Genomic DNA, 18,140 nt, shown 5'->3' on the forward strand with positions numbered 1-18,140 from the left:
TAAAGTGTTAGAGCAGAATTCCAAAATGTACTTGTCGGAAATCTAACTATTCTTCATTTTTGTTCATCACGACAAGAAAACTTGAAGATCTTGGTGGATTCATGAAGCCGAATCTTCGTAAGATATAGATTCGTTTTTTGTTTCTGCACTAAAATTTTTTATCTCACTTTTATCAAATTTCAAATATATTTATTTCATTTTAAGGATAAGCGACGAGTAGCTATAAAAAAACAGGTCGTATAAAAATGATGCATAATACAAATATATTTTACATATTTAGCATATTTCATTTTTTACAATCTTCATTTTTGAACAAGCAACAATCGCGAGATTCACGACTGACGAGCGGCGATTTTACGATATTATTCTCGGAATATCGATCCGATTTATTGCTAATCGAAGATAAACCGACCAATCACGTAAAACCGAGTCTTACGTGATCTGGGTTCTGTAAAGAAATAAATGAAGCGCGCGTAAATGCGAGATATAACTTCGACGAGAGGAAATAAATAAAAATAAATAAAATGATTGACGCAGCTGATTATAAAATGAAAACATGATTGATAAACTGATTGTAAAAACGGCAGCGCGAATATTCTTCGGACGCCAGTCATGTTTTCGCTGATACTTCGAGAAGTCCTTAACGATATGACAGACATGGCATCTTGATTGAATCTCAGGTAGGCAGAAGTCGGATATTTGACAATTGATTCCACGGAATATTTGACACTACAACGAAAATCTGATGTCCTCGCGAGACACTCGCGATAACATCTTGTGCGTAAAATTTACTTTTGCTTGAAGAAAAATTGAGTAAAATACAGAGTAATGCGGACACGCGATCTATATGTGGTTTTATAAATAATTGTTAATTCGAATCTAAGAGCGACGCCTTGATTGGTTCGCTGCCTCGATATTCGCGAGCTAGCTCGCGATTTTAAATCATGATCGTTCATTGTCGAAGAATTGATTACTAAACGAATTTTTTGTAGAAAATTGTTTATTAATCGTGCATGTTACATTCAATATACTAAGTATTATTTATGGAGGTGATATATGTATTATTTATTACATACATATGTAACACATAAACTATTTCCGAATGCATACTTCGGAACGCACATGTATTACTATTATTTTTATTCGTAATGTGAAGTAAACGCGCAAATTCTCGTTTTTATTATTGCTCCTATGAATTTTTTTATAAGTGTAATCTTCAATAGTATACATAGATTCTAAAAATGTTTGAAAAATATCACAAAAGTAAATTACATATATATTTCCTTGATATTTGAGATAAATATTGTTATAAAATATATATATATATATATATATATATATATATATATATTGAAAACATGTTCGCATGTACGAGTATTCTATTATATTTATTATAAATCATATTTACATATAATATATCTATATGCAGTATAAGAAATATATGTATACATTAGATAATATATTTTATTGCACACTAAGGAAGAATAAAAATGGACATACTCAATATATTTGTAATATGGTAAGTATATCAAATATGAACAGAACATATGTAATCTATGTTTTTAATATCTTTCAAATATTCTTAGAATATGTTCTATATGTTCTGTTAAGGACATGTTATAACATATATTAAACGTAACATTATACATTCGATATATTTTTGAGCAGGAAATTATAGTATTAGTATAATGTTACTGTTAGTTGATATTTACTGAAAAAATGGTTTGAGATGGCCTTTAACGTCTTCACAATTTTTTAAAATTTGTTTATTAATTATTTATTTTTAATTAAAGCATTACTTAAGAATCAGAAATCAAACTAATCAATTCCCATAAAATGTAAAAAGCAGAGAAAATTTACGAAACTACTGATTATGTGCTTTGGTACTAAAATTGCGAAATTTACAAAGCCAATTTGAGATAGCTAATTAAGATAGCTTAATGAGAGGCTATTTGAGTCAATACTGATTTCTATTTCTATATTTATAAAAACTAATTTCTATATTTAGGAATTCTTTTCACTGGTATCTCTGTAATATTTTTATAAAAGAAGCTTATCTGCTTGTTCATCGCTTTTTATGGTGTAACATATGTGTAGATATGATTTTCTGAAGCGTAATCCTTCCAGAAGGAGAGATTTACCTGCGGGAGATCATCACAACTTTCGAGCAGATTCCTGAAAGTTTTATAACTTAGAAACAATTGTTTCATTCGTACGTTAATTCAAATTAAACAGTAAAGATGAGATATGAATTAACTAAACTTACGTTTCGGAGAGGTGTATGAATCCTGATTTTTGCATGTATTGAATATTATCGCCATTATCACAGAGTAGTCGCGATATACTTGATTTTCGTATTTCGCGCAGTTGTTCTATATATGAAATAGTTAAAATATTATATACTATATATACTATATATATATATATATATATATATATATATATATATACATATATATATATATATAGTATATATACATATATATATATATATATATACTATATATATAATATATATATATAATATACTATAAATGTTATAAATATTATATATATATATTATATATATATATTTATAATTTATATTATTATATATATAGCGCGTACCTATGGTAAATGCTATTTTTGGATCTCCTGTTTCGAACCAGTAACGATCACCGGCCCGCGTTTGTTGAAATTGTTTCAACATGATACATAGGAATGTTGGTCCAGCCAATGTATCAGGAATATGCCTTTCTAAGGATCCACCGACGGATAAATCAACATCGTCCGGATCAATGTACAACGTAGAGAGCTTTTGTATATCCTAAAATTTGAATTCTATTCTAGTTTAAACTGCATCTATAGATAGATCTATTTTACGCACCGAAAGAGATATGTAATCGGCAAAGTCATTGAAAGTTTTCGCTCGTGGCAGTCCGCAATATTCGCGATAATCATTGTAGGAAGCGAGCCCATGATCACGATCTCTTTGAATGTCTATTGCTCGTAGGTCGGACCCGAGGATTCTTCCTCTTTTGAATAAATATTGTGTGATCTGCAAATGATTATTAGCGAAAATTTCTTTTTATTTAAACATTTCTAATTAAACTCCTTTCTATCTTTATTGTTGACAAATATAAAATGTTATTATATATAATAAAATGTTATTTTATTTGATGAGTTATATTTTTAAACATTTTGTTTTTTTTTCTTTCTTGACTCAATTTAAAATAAATATTAATATGTAATAATATTATATACACATTAATATATAATATAAAATATTTAAATAAATACCTCTTTATCAAAGAATTCATCAGTGTTCTTTTGCAGTTGACAAGAAAAACCCCTTGCTAAATTGTCCAGATTGTTACCCTCCTCTATGATGCCAGGTCTGTTAAAATGATCGCTCAATCTCAGAGCAACGAAGGGGGATCGATCTTCCGACACTAAGCTGATAAACAAAATTTGTTATTTTAATAGGAAAGTTTAAAACAGATTTATATAATGAATGTTTCATCGTTCATATTTAATTGATAGTAATCTAAAAAAATGTGTAACTGCCACCAATAATTTGATCGCATGCTTGTTTCATAAAGGAATATTGATTTTGATGTTAGAGTAAATGAATGATATAAATTTGAAAATATCTTTATCCGAAAATTTAATTTGCAAATTCGTACAGAAATTTGTATAGAATTAGGTGGTAATATGTTACTATAATTTCAATATAATCAAAATGATTTACACATTTAATGTAGTCAAACATTGTATTAAAAATGTCATTGAGATGACGAGAACAAATAAAAATTACTTAAACACTTACTTTATCATGCCAGCAATATTTGAATGGAAATATCTAATGGCTGCATTCGAATGTTCGTTCAGTACGTTAGCGTTAACCGTTTCGTCATAATCATTCACGTAATTATCAGTATGGAAGAGGATTTTATTAGTAAAAACTTGTTTTACACCTGAAATATATATTAATTATTGCTAATGTGAAATCTGAATGTAAATAACAAAAATGAATTGCAAAAATATTGAAATTTGTAAATGGTATTTTTACATTGGATACACTACGCATATACTACTTTTAAAACAAGTGAAACTTATACAATAATTATCAAAGATCTTTCAATTTTGTAATTAGAACGTAAAAAGTATTAAAAGTGAAGGAAGTTTGATATGATCGAACCTAAGAAAATCGGCAACCATTCATAGTATGCGATGTTCTGATGTTCAGCAATTACGATCCGACGTGCTTCTTGGAATATTGTCTCATCGGTCCAGTGAGGATTCAAGTCTGCCAAGTAATCAGCAACGCGATTGTGTTCTCTGAGCAAAATGATATGTAAGATCGTCAGTTGTGGATTTTGATTGGCTCGCGGGTCACCTGAAAAATATTTTTTGTGTATAGCTTTTTATCTAGATTTTATTCAAAAATAATATTGCAAAAAAACGCAAATGCAAATGCATGTTTGTTCTTACCGGTAGCGTAGCATGGCTCAAAATCATATACCGTGTCGCAAACGGCAGTTCTGTTAGGTGCCGATGGTGGAAATTCCCTGTTATGTTTCAATTCTACGTTTAAACGACCGCCGAAACCGGCCCGCAAACTAGCGGCGACTTCGTCATTCGATCCGTAAACGAGTGAAAGGTCCAGATAGTGAGTAACGGTATTCAACTGAAAAATATTGCATACCGATCGCGAATTGAATAATCTTGCCGCTACCAAAACCTTTGAAACTATGGATGCAAATCGATAGCTGAAGTGTTAGAGATTTTATTAATTAATTGTCTACACGACGAATCCTAGATAAAATGCGAAACGTGAAATTAAAATATAATCTAGAAAATATATCCCATCTCGCTTAAAACTAGGCGGACAAGAATAATGCGACACCAAGTTCATGCAAGTCCTCGATTATTGCATCGATATAACGATTTAATTACACCTCGCGTCTGACGTAATAATGCATGACAAGTCAATCATAGACGAATGAACAAATATGATACCTGTTCTGCCGGCACGTACGGAAGCGAACAGCCACGATCAAGGTCGGTTGTACTACGAACGAAGTTCATGCATTCTATGGAGGTTCCGCTGTACACAGGATCATGTTCGGGTATCAATATTGGAAAGCATCGGGGATTCGTCGACACATCCGATGGTAGTTGACCGTCGAATGTACAACATCGGGTGTTGTGCGATTCTGTGCGTTTACACGATTGAAACGATAAATCGATAGGCTCCAAAAGCTATTAATCATCGTCACCGATAGATCAGTGACATGTAATCTTGGTACAGAGTGCGAAACGTACTCGATTGAGTGGTGCCATCGATCAAGCCCATGTCATGCGTCATGACTTGTCCGTATTGCATCGCCACCAGGGTCCATCTTTTGTCGTTAATGTCGTTGTTCGGGAACATAGTGTAACTGACCTTCCGAGCTAACGGCAGCTCTACACCGTAAATCGATCCCGACGGTGCTCGAATTCCTAAACAAATTTGAAAGACAAAATATTAAATTATTTTTTAAAGATGTGAAAACATCGATAGTATTTCTAATTAAAAAAAATATTATGTAATAATTATATATGATAATCAATGTGCCATTATTATTAAGCTCTAGAAAGTTTACATATATAATTCTTTTTTTTCTTAAGATGTTACAGGTATAACAGGTATCTTAGATAGAAAGTTTACTTGTAATAAGTTGGAAGGAAATTAGGCTTAAACTAGTTTTAATTTCGTCATGTTACGGTTCGATGCGCAAAATCTATAAATCGACGCGCGTTCATATCCTATTTTGCATTTGTATTCATCGTTAAAATGTGTTGCCAAAATCTTTCCGTGAAATCTATTTTGCAATTTAAAATGAATCTATCGTGGAAAGTGACGAGATCAATAATTATATTAGTCGTTTCGTTATATATATATTATGTATATAAGGAACATAATATGTAATAACGACCTTATTAAAAAATTTTCCAAAGTGAATGCCATAATTGAAAACTTTTTAAATTATTTAAAATTTTGCGAAAGGAGGAGGATTCCCGTTCTTTTGTAATATTGATTTTTTTTATTTAACAAAAAGTTACTACGATACTTTATGTCAAAGAGATACATTTATAAAAAAACTACAATATTAAAAATTATACACAAAATTTTTAGAATCACACAAATTCTATTAATCTATAATAATATAAATAAATCTTTAATATATTTTTATAAATCTCTATACACACACACACACACACACACACATGTGTGTGTGTGTGTGTGTGTATATATATATATATATATATATATATATGTGTATAGATAGATAACTTTAGTTTACTTTATCTAATTAAATTAAACAATTATGTTAAATTAATCATGTTCTAATTATAATCTTTGGCTGAATATGAAGTAACAAAAATCTTTTTCAGCTAGGAGCTATTTGTTTATCGCTGTATCAAGTCAACCGAAACACAAATTTAACGGGAATACTGTTGGTACAAGTGGCAATAAAAATCGTTATCTAATATCACTTATCTGATTCGAAGCCTTTCTCTTTACTATTACTTAAAACTTTTACAATTAATAATTACTAATTAAGATATGACATATATTTTTTTAACGTTAAATTATTATTATTACTGTAATATTATTACGGATAAAATAATTATAACAAAATTTATTTATACATTTTTTTTATTGCAGATTTTCATCTTCTCTAAGATAACTTTAGAATTCAAAACAGATTATTAAAAAAAACATTTAAAGTTTAGACATATTGTTATGTACATTTCTAACAAGTGTTATTAAATATAGAAAATTTGATATTTGTTTTCAGATAAAAGAATTATTATCAAACATTAATTGCATTATAAAATGAAATATATATTTATTTACCATCACTGTAACGCGGACGTAAAAGTCTGCCATATCTTGTATTGGCTAGGCCCCATGTTGGATTTTGAAGATTATTGCAGGAACCATCGTAACTTCGATACCGCGAATTCTGACAGGTTTGAGGAAAAGAATCGCCGCACTTTATTTGTTGATGAACATCGTTGCTCGTGTTTTTTTGGCCAAAAGTGAAAGGAAAGCTTGGACGAATGAACATAAAAATTAAATAAGATTTATTTCCTTATTACGCACAACAATGAAAAATATAAATTTATTTATATACTATAATATCTTGTTCTCATACTTAATTTTTTTAATTTTTTTGTACTACGTTTACATTGTTTGCGACTTACATAGAATTTGAGAAGCCCGACAAAGATGGAAGACGTGAAAAGATTGGTTTTATAGAATTATAAATAAATGGTTTTTGAACATAATACGTAGTCTCTGATTCTTCTAAATCCGAAAGCCTCTTTTTTTGACCTTTTAAACAAATTATACATCATAAATATAAATATAAGTTATATGTACAAAAAATTCAGCAAATTTAGATATTAATAATTATTATGTTACAATCAATATATATAAATAATAATTTATTGATAATATATAAAAAGTCTCTTTTTATCTTCAGTAGTTTTATAAATGATTGTCTTTGGTTTTTTACAGTGTTAGCAATTGTTATTCGCTAGAAGTGACTTCTATAGAATTTTCCCACGCAAGACAAGTTTTATTCGCGATAGAAGATATTTATCTTAAGTAGACTCTGTATTGATATATCGTTGACTTGCTGAACAAGATCCCCTTTCGTTTATCGTATTTACCATCAAATACGGCAGTGGTCGTTGCTGCCGAGACGATTAATGTAGATTCATCAATAAAACCGGTAGACTCATGATTTAAACAGATCCCGCGAGAACCTTTCACCGTTTTACAACCGTGAATGTTAAATGTTACACCGACGACAGATATAATAAGTTTGCCAATCATGATTGTTCTCACTCAATGAGTCAATGGCGGAGCAAATGCTTAATTTACAGGAAGTTCTGTCTTTTGTTAAATTCGGTTCAGTTGAATCTCTTCATGCATCATCGCTCTGATAGAACGCGGAAATTTCCTTGATGGAGAACGGTCGTCTTGAATAAATCAACGACGTAACGAAATCGTACGAGCTACGTACGATTGCGAAATATCGAGTAAGGAGATAATCTTTCGCAATCTTCGGCGTTCAGCGTTTAAATGTTGTACCAACTACAGGCTATAACGTCACGATTGACAATTTCTTGCTACAACATTCTTGTTTACCGAGCACGCTTGTCGAACGTATAATGTGATTTCTTTTTTTTTTTTTTTTTTTTTTTTAAAGAAAAATCTCATATAAGAAATGGAAGAATTTTAAAATAATGCTTTGATAGATAATATTAATTTTCCTCTAGATCCTGGAGATCCAAACTTTCATTTTTTTTGTTTCGGGTATCCATTGCACGTTAATGTAACGCGGCACACGTCGCAGGAGTGGTCGAAGCGTATTATTATTTACGCTATTTTGCACAGCGAGTTTGCGCATGTAATTCCACGCGAGTACATTTCGCGGCTAGTAGATAGTTCCGCATAAATGGAGAATCCTTGATTGCCTCGAGTAACCTTTCATTCGCTCGATTCTACATCGTCCCTAGACCTTCTCTCGAAAATGTAACGTGCATTTCAGCGTACATTTTCTATCTCACGAGCCGTTTCTTGCTATATTAACTCCCACCTGTTGCACAAGAAACGTGCCGCGTATACACGATAACAGTTTCTCTATGTCGTGTCGATCGTCCCGATTATTGATCTTAATTATTCCCATTAGAGAAAGCAAAGACATTCGAGTCGGATCACCATAAAATTGCTCGTAAACTTACGTAATAATGAATGCGGTTGCATCGACGAAGTCTACTAAATATTTTCGATGAGCCAAGCGCGAGAAAATCATGTCAAGTTCCGCCGCGGCAATGCAGTTGACTGACAGTTGATTGGATTGGTATTAATGTCACGGCGAAAAGTTTCTCGTTAAATTTACTTAGAATTTTATTCCAATCAAATTGTGTGTTTGTTTTAAACTAAGTTATTTAATTAATAAGTCGTATTACAACTTAAATAAAATTATAATTGGTTATAAATTGATCTCAAATGATATCGGAAACTGCCATTAAAGTGTATAGGATAGTAATTTTAAAACATTCTGCACTGTTACTTTCCTTTTCTAGATACGTATGCAATCATAATTCGTGTCAGAATGGGCGAAATAATTGGAGTAATAATATAACTGGGAAAAAAGAATATTCCGGGAACAGTGCGTGCTAAAAGTAAATTGCGTGGGTTTATGTCAGAGAATGCTTTGCATGATTTCTTATGCATTGTTTAAAGTTAATGCAGTCAGCTTCTATTGAAAAGATTTCGGTAAAATAATCGAACACATTAAAATTATAATTGTACTTAATTTTTTAAATAAATTGTAACAAATAAAAATATAATGATTTAAAATTATAATTTTAATATATTAAAAAAATTTATTTCTATGCTTTTTTTCAAACATTTAAAATATCTTACATGTATATATTATAAATTTATAAAAAAAATTTTTTAGCAGGACTGAAATTTATATTTATTAAATTTTTTTCAAATCAAGTATAAGAAAAGTTTCTTCTCCATTCAAGAAAAATGCAATCTTTACCTCCATGTGATGAAGTAGTCTGTTCTTTCGTGATGGTAGCTTCAATATTTACAATTGCTAGCAAACTATGCTGTAACAACATCGCAATGAGGAAGGTAATAATCCAGATATCATTTTGACTTCGCATGTTTCTGAAATAAAAATATAAAGCCATACTTATAGTTAAAATAATATTTAATGTAATATTCGAAATGGATCATTTATCACTCAATGGCACTTATTGTTTTGTAAAGTCGTGGTTTAATATTTCGAAATAATATCGTCACAAAGTAATTTATTTCATACATAAACTTATTATTATCAACGATGAATTATTTCAAATGTTTGATTCAATTGCAAAAGTACTATCATAGAGTTAAAATAACAAACATTATTTAAATTATATAGAAACTAATATTACAATTCGACAATGTACGACACGGTGCACAAATTAAGACTATTTTACAAGTCTTGCTAAGCAGCAGCTTTTATACAATATGCTTGACTATCGTTCTTGTTAAATAAGTCCTAATGCATATTAATTTCGTGTATCGGAAAACAGAAATTGAATTTACGATACAATGAGGCAGATGGCACAAACGCTATTGCGCGCACGTTACCTTGATACCTCTTTTCATCTTCGTAAGAGATAATATTTCCTGGGACCATGCACATGCATCTCTTCCGAGTAAAATTGAATATTCCAATTTCTTTCTCTCTGCGAGACACGTTGCAGATATTTAATTTTAATTTCTTTCTTAGATTACCATTAGGAATTTTAACGTCTACAGTGAACTTAGAGATTAAGAAAATGGCAATGCTCCGCGAAGAAATTTTCTGGTTTACGTCTACTTGCGTTGATCTTCATCTGACATTGCGATGACGGTTAAGTCAATTTCTTACTAATGCATGAAGGTCCAATCACATTTGCGGTTTACTTTCATTTTCCGGATGCAATTTGGCATGACTTCCTCATCTGATCACCGAGACGTGCGTACAATATTAATGGAATTTGTGAAGTAAGACTGGATGCACATGAGCGGCAAAAAGATGCGTGTGAAGCACGTGTTACGCCAAATGCCATTGCAAGTACGTGTGCGTTGCTTCATTATCGTCGAAACGTGCGAAGTACAGTGCTAATTAAATTGGTAAATTAATCGGATATATCTTTCCGCTGTATCTTTCCGTGACTTTGTCAAATTAATCTACAATTAACATCATCATCATCACATAAGTTTTATACGCGCGCACGTCTGCGTATATTTAAGCATAGTAAAATCTAATACAAAATCTAATCGGCATGTGTATAGAGAGTTAATTGTTATCTTTAAATAATTCAATATATAATAAAATGAAACTACGTCGCGTGACGTTTACATATTTTACAATTACCTTAAATGAAATATACTGTTTATTGATTTTCTCGATAAATTACTTGCCGTTGCTTTAAATATAGTTAAATATAGAAGATGAGTAAAGCAACGGAAACAATCGAGTTTCTATTTGCGTGATTAATTATTTAATCACGCAAATAGAAACTCGATTGCTTCCGTTTTACATTTCTAATTACGATCATATCGCGGCGAATATTTTTATCGCGTCATGATATACATAATAATATGCTGCTACGCGCACGGAAATATACATTTCGACATGTGCAGTGCGTTTTTGCAAGAACAAGAAAGAACTCTTGGTTGATGTAATTCGACGTTTCAAGAAATTTATCTTACATCAAAATAAAACTGGCCAGGTGCGCAGTATATGATTCGGCAATAATCACCCTTGTTGCGAAGATATATTTACGCTGTACTATTGCAACACATTATGAGACAGCATTAAATCATTCGTAAAATTTCTACGTAACGCTTGATTACGTGTACGATACCAGAAATTAATGTTGTAATAGCGTAACAATGACAATGGCGAGATAGAAATCGATCACGCCTCGCCTGTCTCTTAATATACCTGCAGTATAAAATCAATCTTATTTTTTTATGCTACCATCAATCTGAAGGACATAACGTAACATAGCTGTTGTTATTTGCTATACGTTCGTAGATGGAACGATTTTGCTGAAGTATCTAAAAAATTGATCAGATTCAAATTTAAAAGTAACTTTATATTTGGACCATTTAAATAATTATTTAAGATGTTTTAGCATAACGACAACAACAACGCAAAAATTTTGCAAACATTGCAAAAATTTTTTTATATTTTAGTAACTAAACTATTTTAGTAACTTTTGAACGTCCTATATAATTATTTTGATAGCTCAACAAAATTATTTTTTCTGTATCTGGCCAAATTTTTAAATACTTTTGCAAAATTTGTTCTTTTCATATAGTCCGTATAGAAGAATTTATCAAGTTGTATTATATTTTATAGCAATGTTTTCCGCGTCCTTTTTTAACAGTATTAAAATTAATGTCATTAAAGTATCTTATATCATATATTTTAAATCTTTAAAAAACTGTGCAAATAGAGATAAGGCATATCCATACATATTGACATATAGTAGCTTGAATTACAACACCAGAAACGAGAAAATACGTGATAAAAATTTTTGCAAAATACATTAGAAATTTTTTTTCAATAAAATGACATTTTGCAATCGTTAGGACAAATTTGTAAAATATAATAAAAGCTCTTTTTTTTGCTCTTTTCCTGCTTTTTGCAATAATCAATTCGTAATCATATATCGAAAATTGTGGCTCTATTTTAGATTATATACAATTAATTTCTAGATATATGATTTTTTGATATACTTTATAAATCTGTTCTACTGATTGCAAACATTATTTTACTGAAAAATATTTTAATGTATTTTACAAGAATTCACTTTCCCGAACATCACTGATGTTCTCAATTTAAATCCACGGTCAAGAGTTTTGATATAAATATCTAGAATTGTTTTTCGAATATTAAAGAAAAAGAATTTTTTTATAATTTGTACAATATAATTATTTATCTAGTAATCTATATTATATATGAGTTAAAAGAAGTTTTTTGGAATCAAAAAGACAATTTAAATATGCTAAAAAATAATCTTGAAATTTAATTCTTCATACTATAAAATTTCCATACAAATTACAACTATTTATTTTTTATAGTGGAAGTAAGATGTTCATGATAGGTGATCCAGATTTAATTTTAAGAGATATTATAATCTCGGACGACGTCTCCATATTTTCTATCACGCGAAATTTATTTCAGATCAGTGATATAGTCAATATCGGTTTCATGCATAAAACATCCTGTCTCCGGATGTAAGGCCATGCTTCTCACGCTAAGATCTCATTTCGCGTGTATCATGCGGAACTAATGTCGCGCTAAAAATCGTTTAATCACGAAGTGAGTCGCGCACAATGGTTTTCCGGTCGCGGAATATAGCCTTCATCGTGCGAAAAGGCGCATGCAAAGGAGTATGTTGTCACCTGGCTTTCCTCATTTATCAGTAATGGCTTGCACAATCCGCGGCAATTCCTACCCCACCGTCGAAGGTCGATGCTGTCTAACAATGTTTCTAACTAGAATTTTTCTTGTGGCCCGTGCAATGCTTATCCGCCGCTGAAGCGGATGTCATTTTTCTCGATTTGTATTCTCCGATTTTTCACGAGCGGGGCCTAAGTTTATTAGTATTATGCAAACGCGCTTAGCGCGAAAAAATTTCAATTAAACTACGGAGATACGAATTTCATTGCAAAATATATTAATTAGCCGACAATTCCTAAATATATATTTATTTAAAATTAATTTTAGTGTGAATGATTTCTTTAACTATATAATTTATTATTTTAAGTATACGTTAAGTATACAATATTATATTAATTAATAAAATCTTTTTTCGAAACACCAATTACGTATCCTTGCGATGTGTATTTTCACTATACGGTTACATTGAATTATGATATAAGAAGCGTACGGAGATATTTATTTTATTTATGTGTATTGCAAAGAACCTATGCAATTTCTCGCCTAATATCACAACACGATACGGTTGCAGAAGACAAGAATTTTAAATTAAATGTTAAAAATATTTATATGTCGTTTAACAAGTTTAGCTCGTAATAATCACTTAATGAATATTATGAATTTCGAGTAAGCGATTCGATCATACGCTCGCATGCATGAGAGAACTCGCGAATTTTCACTTAACGAGCAAGAAACTGTGAGGTAACTTACTAGAAATGCGTAGTAACTAGAATTACAGTTTAAATGTTAACGAGTCGCTTGCGCATCTTCAAGATTTATTAGGTGAAAATTTACTATGTAACAAATACGAAATACTGTAAATCATGTCCAGAGCTATTTTAAAACTTGTATATTGGTTATTTAACGTTAATTATTTTTAATTAATTAACTCGATTAAATATTAATCAATTTCCTAGTTTATGTAATATATAATTTCATTGATTACATAATATTAAGAGACATCGCATATTTTAGTTGTAAAAATTCTCCGGGGTTCGTTCGGTGCGCGACTAACTTTAATTCCCGAAATTGAACAAAGCACGGTTTTCGTCACGGAAGCGGAATTACTGTGTGAACCTTTTCTTCTTTTGTGTTAATAAAATTCCGTCTTATATGGCAAGTCCTTTCTTTTGCGTGTACGGATATGTGAGTGGTGACAAATATAACAATACTTTTGCGATATTCACTATTATATTCAGGATTATAATATAAAATAGGTGTTTCTACCGAGATCTCTGGCTTTTCTGATAAAAATTATATTAATGCGATATGATCTCCATGTTCAATGTCCATTTTTATTCTAAATGAATAATTACAATTATTTTGTATTTAAATTTAAAATTTGTTTTTTAATATACGCGCGTAGTTCAAAATAATTCTAAAAACACACATTAAAGTTTGCTTTGTTTATCGATGAATCATACATGTTTTAACAATTTGCTGTAATTAAGAGTAAAACAACTATGCAGAAGAAGGTCATACTTGACGTTTTGGATAACACACCGCTGCAATTATCGACTAAAAGGTAAGCAATTAAATTGACTATGAGGAAATGGCCTCGCATGCGTATCATGGATATTTACAAGTTTAGTTGAATTCATAATGACATTATTATTAAGATATTTCGGTATACGATATTTATAATAAAAGATTATAGCAATACAGTAAGTATTACTTTTAATTAGTGATTCTGATCATAATTTACAATGCATTTTTTTAAACAGAAATTAAATCTTAATTATCATAATTATAAAAAAGACAACAGCCATACACTTTTGTTAATTTGACAGAGAAAAATATCTCTCAAAAAAAATTAGAGTTTTTAATTTGATGAGTATAATGCTTATGAAAACTTAATATAAAGAAATTTAATATAAAGAATTCAAATGTAAAAGAATAAAAGTCGATATTTATAAAAAATAAAAATAAAAATAAAAAGCAAGCAAATTAAAATTAATATAGTTTTGTGTAATTTCTGAATTTCTATATTTACATAAATTTTATATTTATCTGTGATACAAAAATTGTTTATATAAAATTTTCAATATTATTTATAAAAAATATAACTTATTTGTTTTAATAATTAATATTATTTATAAACATAATATTGTTTATAACTTACTTATTTTAAAGATTAATTCAAGTAAAACTGAATCTCGTTTTGTCCGATACGATCTTAACAAACACCAGAAATGTTCATGTATGCGATTTGCAGGAAACTAAAATAAACTTGAAATAACGAATAAATCCTGTCAGCGATAATTATTAGGTAATGTTTCGACATGTGTTGACGAGAACAACTGAACGAGCAGCAGGTACGAGTCGAACTTTATAAGTGGCGGGAGAAAGTAAAGGGACATTATTTCAACAACCCCACGCTGCCGAAAGCTCAATAAACGTGCATTGATCATGTGATTACGTTTGTAAAAGAATTTTTTATATAGAATTTATGTAGAATTCTTTTTTTATATAATTATTTTTCACCAGTAATTATATTACTAATTATTTTGCTGTTATATTTTGCTCATAATATTTTAATTTTTTAATAAGTTTAAAGAAAGATTTTTTTCTTAAAACTACTTAAAAGGCTTTCTTTTTTAAAAATTGAATTTAAAATTTGACAAAAATGTCTTTTTATATGTTTAATTTAAAGAATTATTATTACTGTTTATACAGGGCATATACAAAAATTACGATAACATTTAAAAGCTAATAAAAAATTATGATGAACTAAGCTTTTTTGAACGGCAATTTATGATATGTTCTGAATTATATGACATGAAACAAAAGCTATTCGACTGCTGCATAACCGCAAAAAGCCCGAAATATAGTCACTATGAAAGACGTATCAAAAGTTTTAAAAATTAGTATATTTGATTATTTCAAATTCAAAAAAAATTGAGTTTGATAAGATTTTTTTATTCATATCAGATAAGATAATTTAAGTGTGAAATGAAGCTAAGACACTGGTTATGGAACGATAAATAAATTGCGTTTGCCAGATATGTGCATCGACATATCATCATTACCTTATTGTAAAAATTATATTGTATTTATTGTAACATTATATTATATATTTTTATATTTAGATTATATATTTAACTAATATATATTATTGTGATAAACTTAATTATAAATTTAATTTATAGAAAAGGTAGAAAAATAAAAAAGGAGTTAAGTATTGCAGAATAATAAGATCAAATAGTCTGACAAAGAGCGTTCAAAATTTTCATCCTAAAGTGAAAGTTTTTATCCTAATATAACAAATATCTCAAATTATATCTGTAAAAATCGAAGACGTACATTATTGCAAAAAGAGTATTTAAATCTCAAATTTGTTATAAAGATGCAATAAGTATTATTTGAAACTTAATGAAAAATGAAAATAGAAAAAAGAATTTGCTGATAACGATAAAAAATTTTAAATTAAAATGTATTATATTTAAATTTAAATGTATAATATTTATAAGCTGAGGCGATATATATGCAATAGTAATATGCATAAAAGAATCCAAATAAAGAAGTTTCTGTTTTGCCATAATAAAGTAGTATGTATTATATGTTATGTAGATTTCAATGAACTATGCCCCGAATGTATAAACAAAAAAAAAATAAATTTGGACACAGAACTATTTAAATAGATGTATATTGAAGATTACAAATTTTAATGAAATATATTTATGTATTGTATGATAACCAAATATTTTTTATATAACAATTGGTTTGTTACTGCTAAAATAATTTCTATATTTAGATGATTTGATTAAATATAATTTGTTTTTTATATAAAATGTGACACACAATTGTGTTTACATTTTTGATGTTGAAAAGATAATTATTATTTCTTGTTACTACATTGACTTTCATTATTTCTTTAAGTAACTATTTATTTTTTTAATTGTTGCACTATTCTTTTGTAGCATTGACTCTCATTAGTCCTTTTTTTATTTCATATTGTTTTTTTAATTTCCGAAAAATCCATATCTAATATTGTGTTTATTCAAAAATATGTCTTAAAATAATCAATTAATTCAAAGAGGCATACAGTTCTTTTTAAAAAAGTCTAAAATTTATAATGTTTAGAATTTCTATGCTCAATTTTATATGTTTTTTAAAACATGTTTTTACATTTCAACTAATTTATCTCAATAAAATGTGACAGCTTTTTTTAAATACAACACTTCATATTTTTTAATAAAAATTCATTGAAAGAATGAATTTTGAATAATAAAATATTAGAAGGAGTACTAAAGGAATATTTATATATGTATTTTAAAAGATGTATACTATATAGTATATACATTTTAAAAACAAAAATGAAAGTATTAAAATAAATTAATTAATGAATATTTTACATAATACTTTATATTCTAATTTTATATTAAAAAATATTAAAATAAAATATATATACGTATAAATAAGATATCTCCTAAAATATATAAATGTTTATTATTATTATTATTATTACATTTACACATATATTATTATTTAAAAGCTGTTTTTATACTATGAATATTGTTTATTCGTTTTATTAATATTTTTGAATTACGTAAAAAAACTTTTGGATACTAATAAATATTTATGTATCAAACAAATAGTTTTATTAGGTATATTTTAATTAAATTATTTTGTTGGTAGAACTAAAATTCGGTTTTAACATTTTTCCAGTATATAATTAATATTGTAAAAGCAAAATATATTTAATTCTTATATCTTTTCATTTATTTTTCTTATTTTATTTTTTATTTATATTCTTTCTTTATTTATATTTCTATTATATATAAAAGATATTAATATATATTTTACTATATATAAATTAAAAATTAAAAACTTGTTACAATTATGTCACAATTATTAAAATTTAAAATTAATTATAATAAAATATATTTCAATAAATATATTTGCCATGCATACACGTATCTTTTTACATATTGAACAGTCTTTAATAGTATCCTTTAATAGTATCCTTTGATTTATTTAGAACGTCCATTTATTTAGAACTATTTAAAATAAATGATAAGTTAATTTACAATAATTTTTTTTTAAACGTAAAACTATTTTTATAACACAAAGAAGTAAAATCTTAACTTTACG

The 18,140-nt window shown here is 28.4% G+C and overlaps 1 protein-coding gene across 3 annotated transcripts; it reads right to left on the reverse strand.

Moving 5' to 3' along the window:
• Positions 1–1,624: 1,624 nt before the first annotated feature.
• Positions 1,625–15,783, reverse strand: LOC105433804 (peroxidase). Of its 3 annotated transcripts, none has more exons than XM_089080946.1 (14): positions 15,169–15,783; positions 9,597–9,727; positions 7,237–7,366; positions 6,887–7,083; positions 5,308–5,484; positions 5,002–5,198; positions 4,474–4,669; positions 4,181–4,378; positions 3,809–3,956; positions 3,280–3,436; positions 2,867–3,037; positions 2,608–2,806; positions 2,267–2,372; positions 1,625–2,175 (listed from the first exon to the last, which is right to left on the reverse strand). In XM_089080946.1, the coding sequence occupies exons 2-14, from the start codon at positions 9,721–9,723 to the stop codon at positions 2,076–2,078; spliced, it is 2,103 nt and encodes a 700-aa protein (XP_088937072.1). In that variant the 5' UTR covers positions 9,724–9,727; positions 15,169–15,783; the 3' UTR covers positions 1,625–2,075. The 3 variants fall into 3 exon arrangements, with proteins under 3 accessions (XP_088937072.1, XP_088937071.1, XP_088937070.1); XM_089080945.1 differs by having other exon boundaries at positions 9,597–11,540; XM_089080944.1 differs by having other exon boundaries at positions 9,597–15,783.
• Positions 15,784–18,140: the final 2,357 nt, after the last annotated feature.

The sequence above is a fragment of the Pogonomyrmex barbatus genome, unplaced genomic scaffold, assembly GCF_055798465.1.
Source record: "Pogonomyrmex barbatus isolate J1 unplaced genomic scaffold, ASM5579846v1 scaffold4, whole genome shotgun sequence".
Classification (NCBI taxonomy): Eukaryota; Metazoa; Arthropoda; class Insecta; order Hymenoptera; family Formicidae; genus Pogonomyrmex; species Pogonomyrmex barbatus.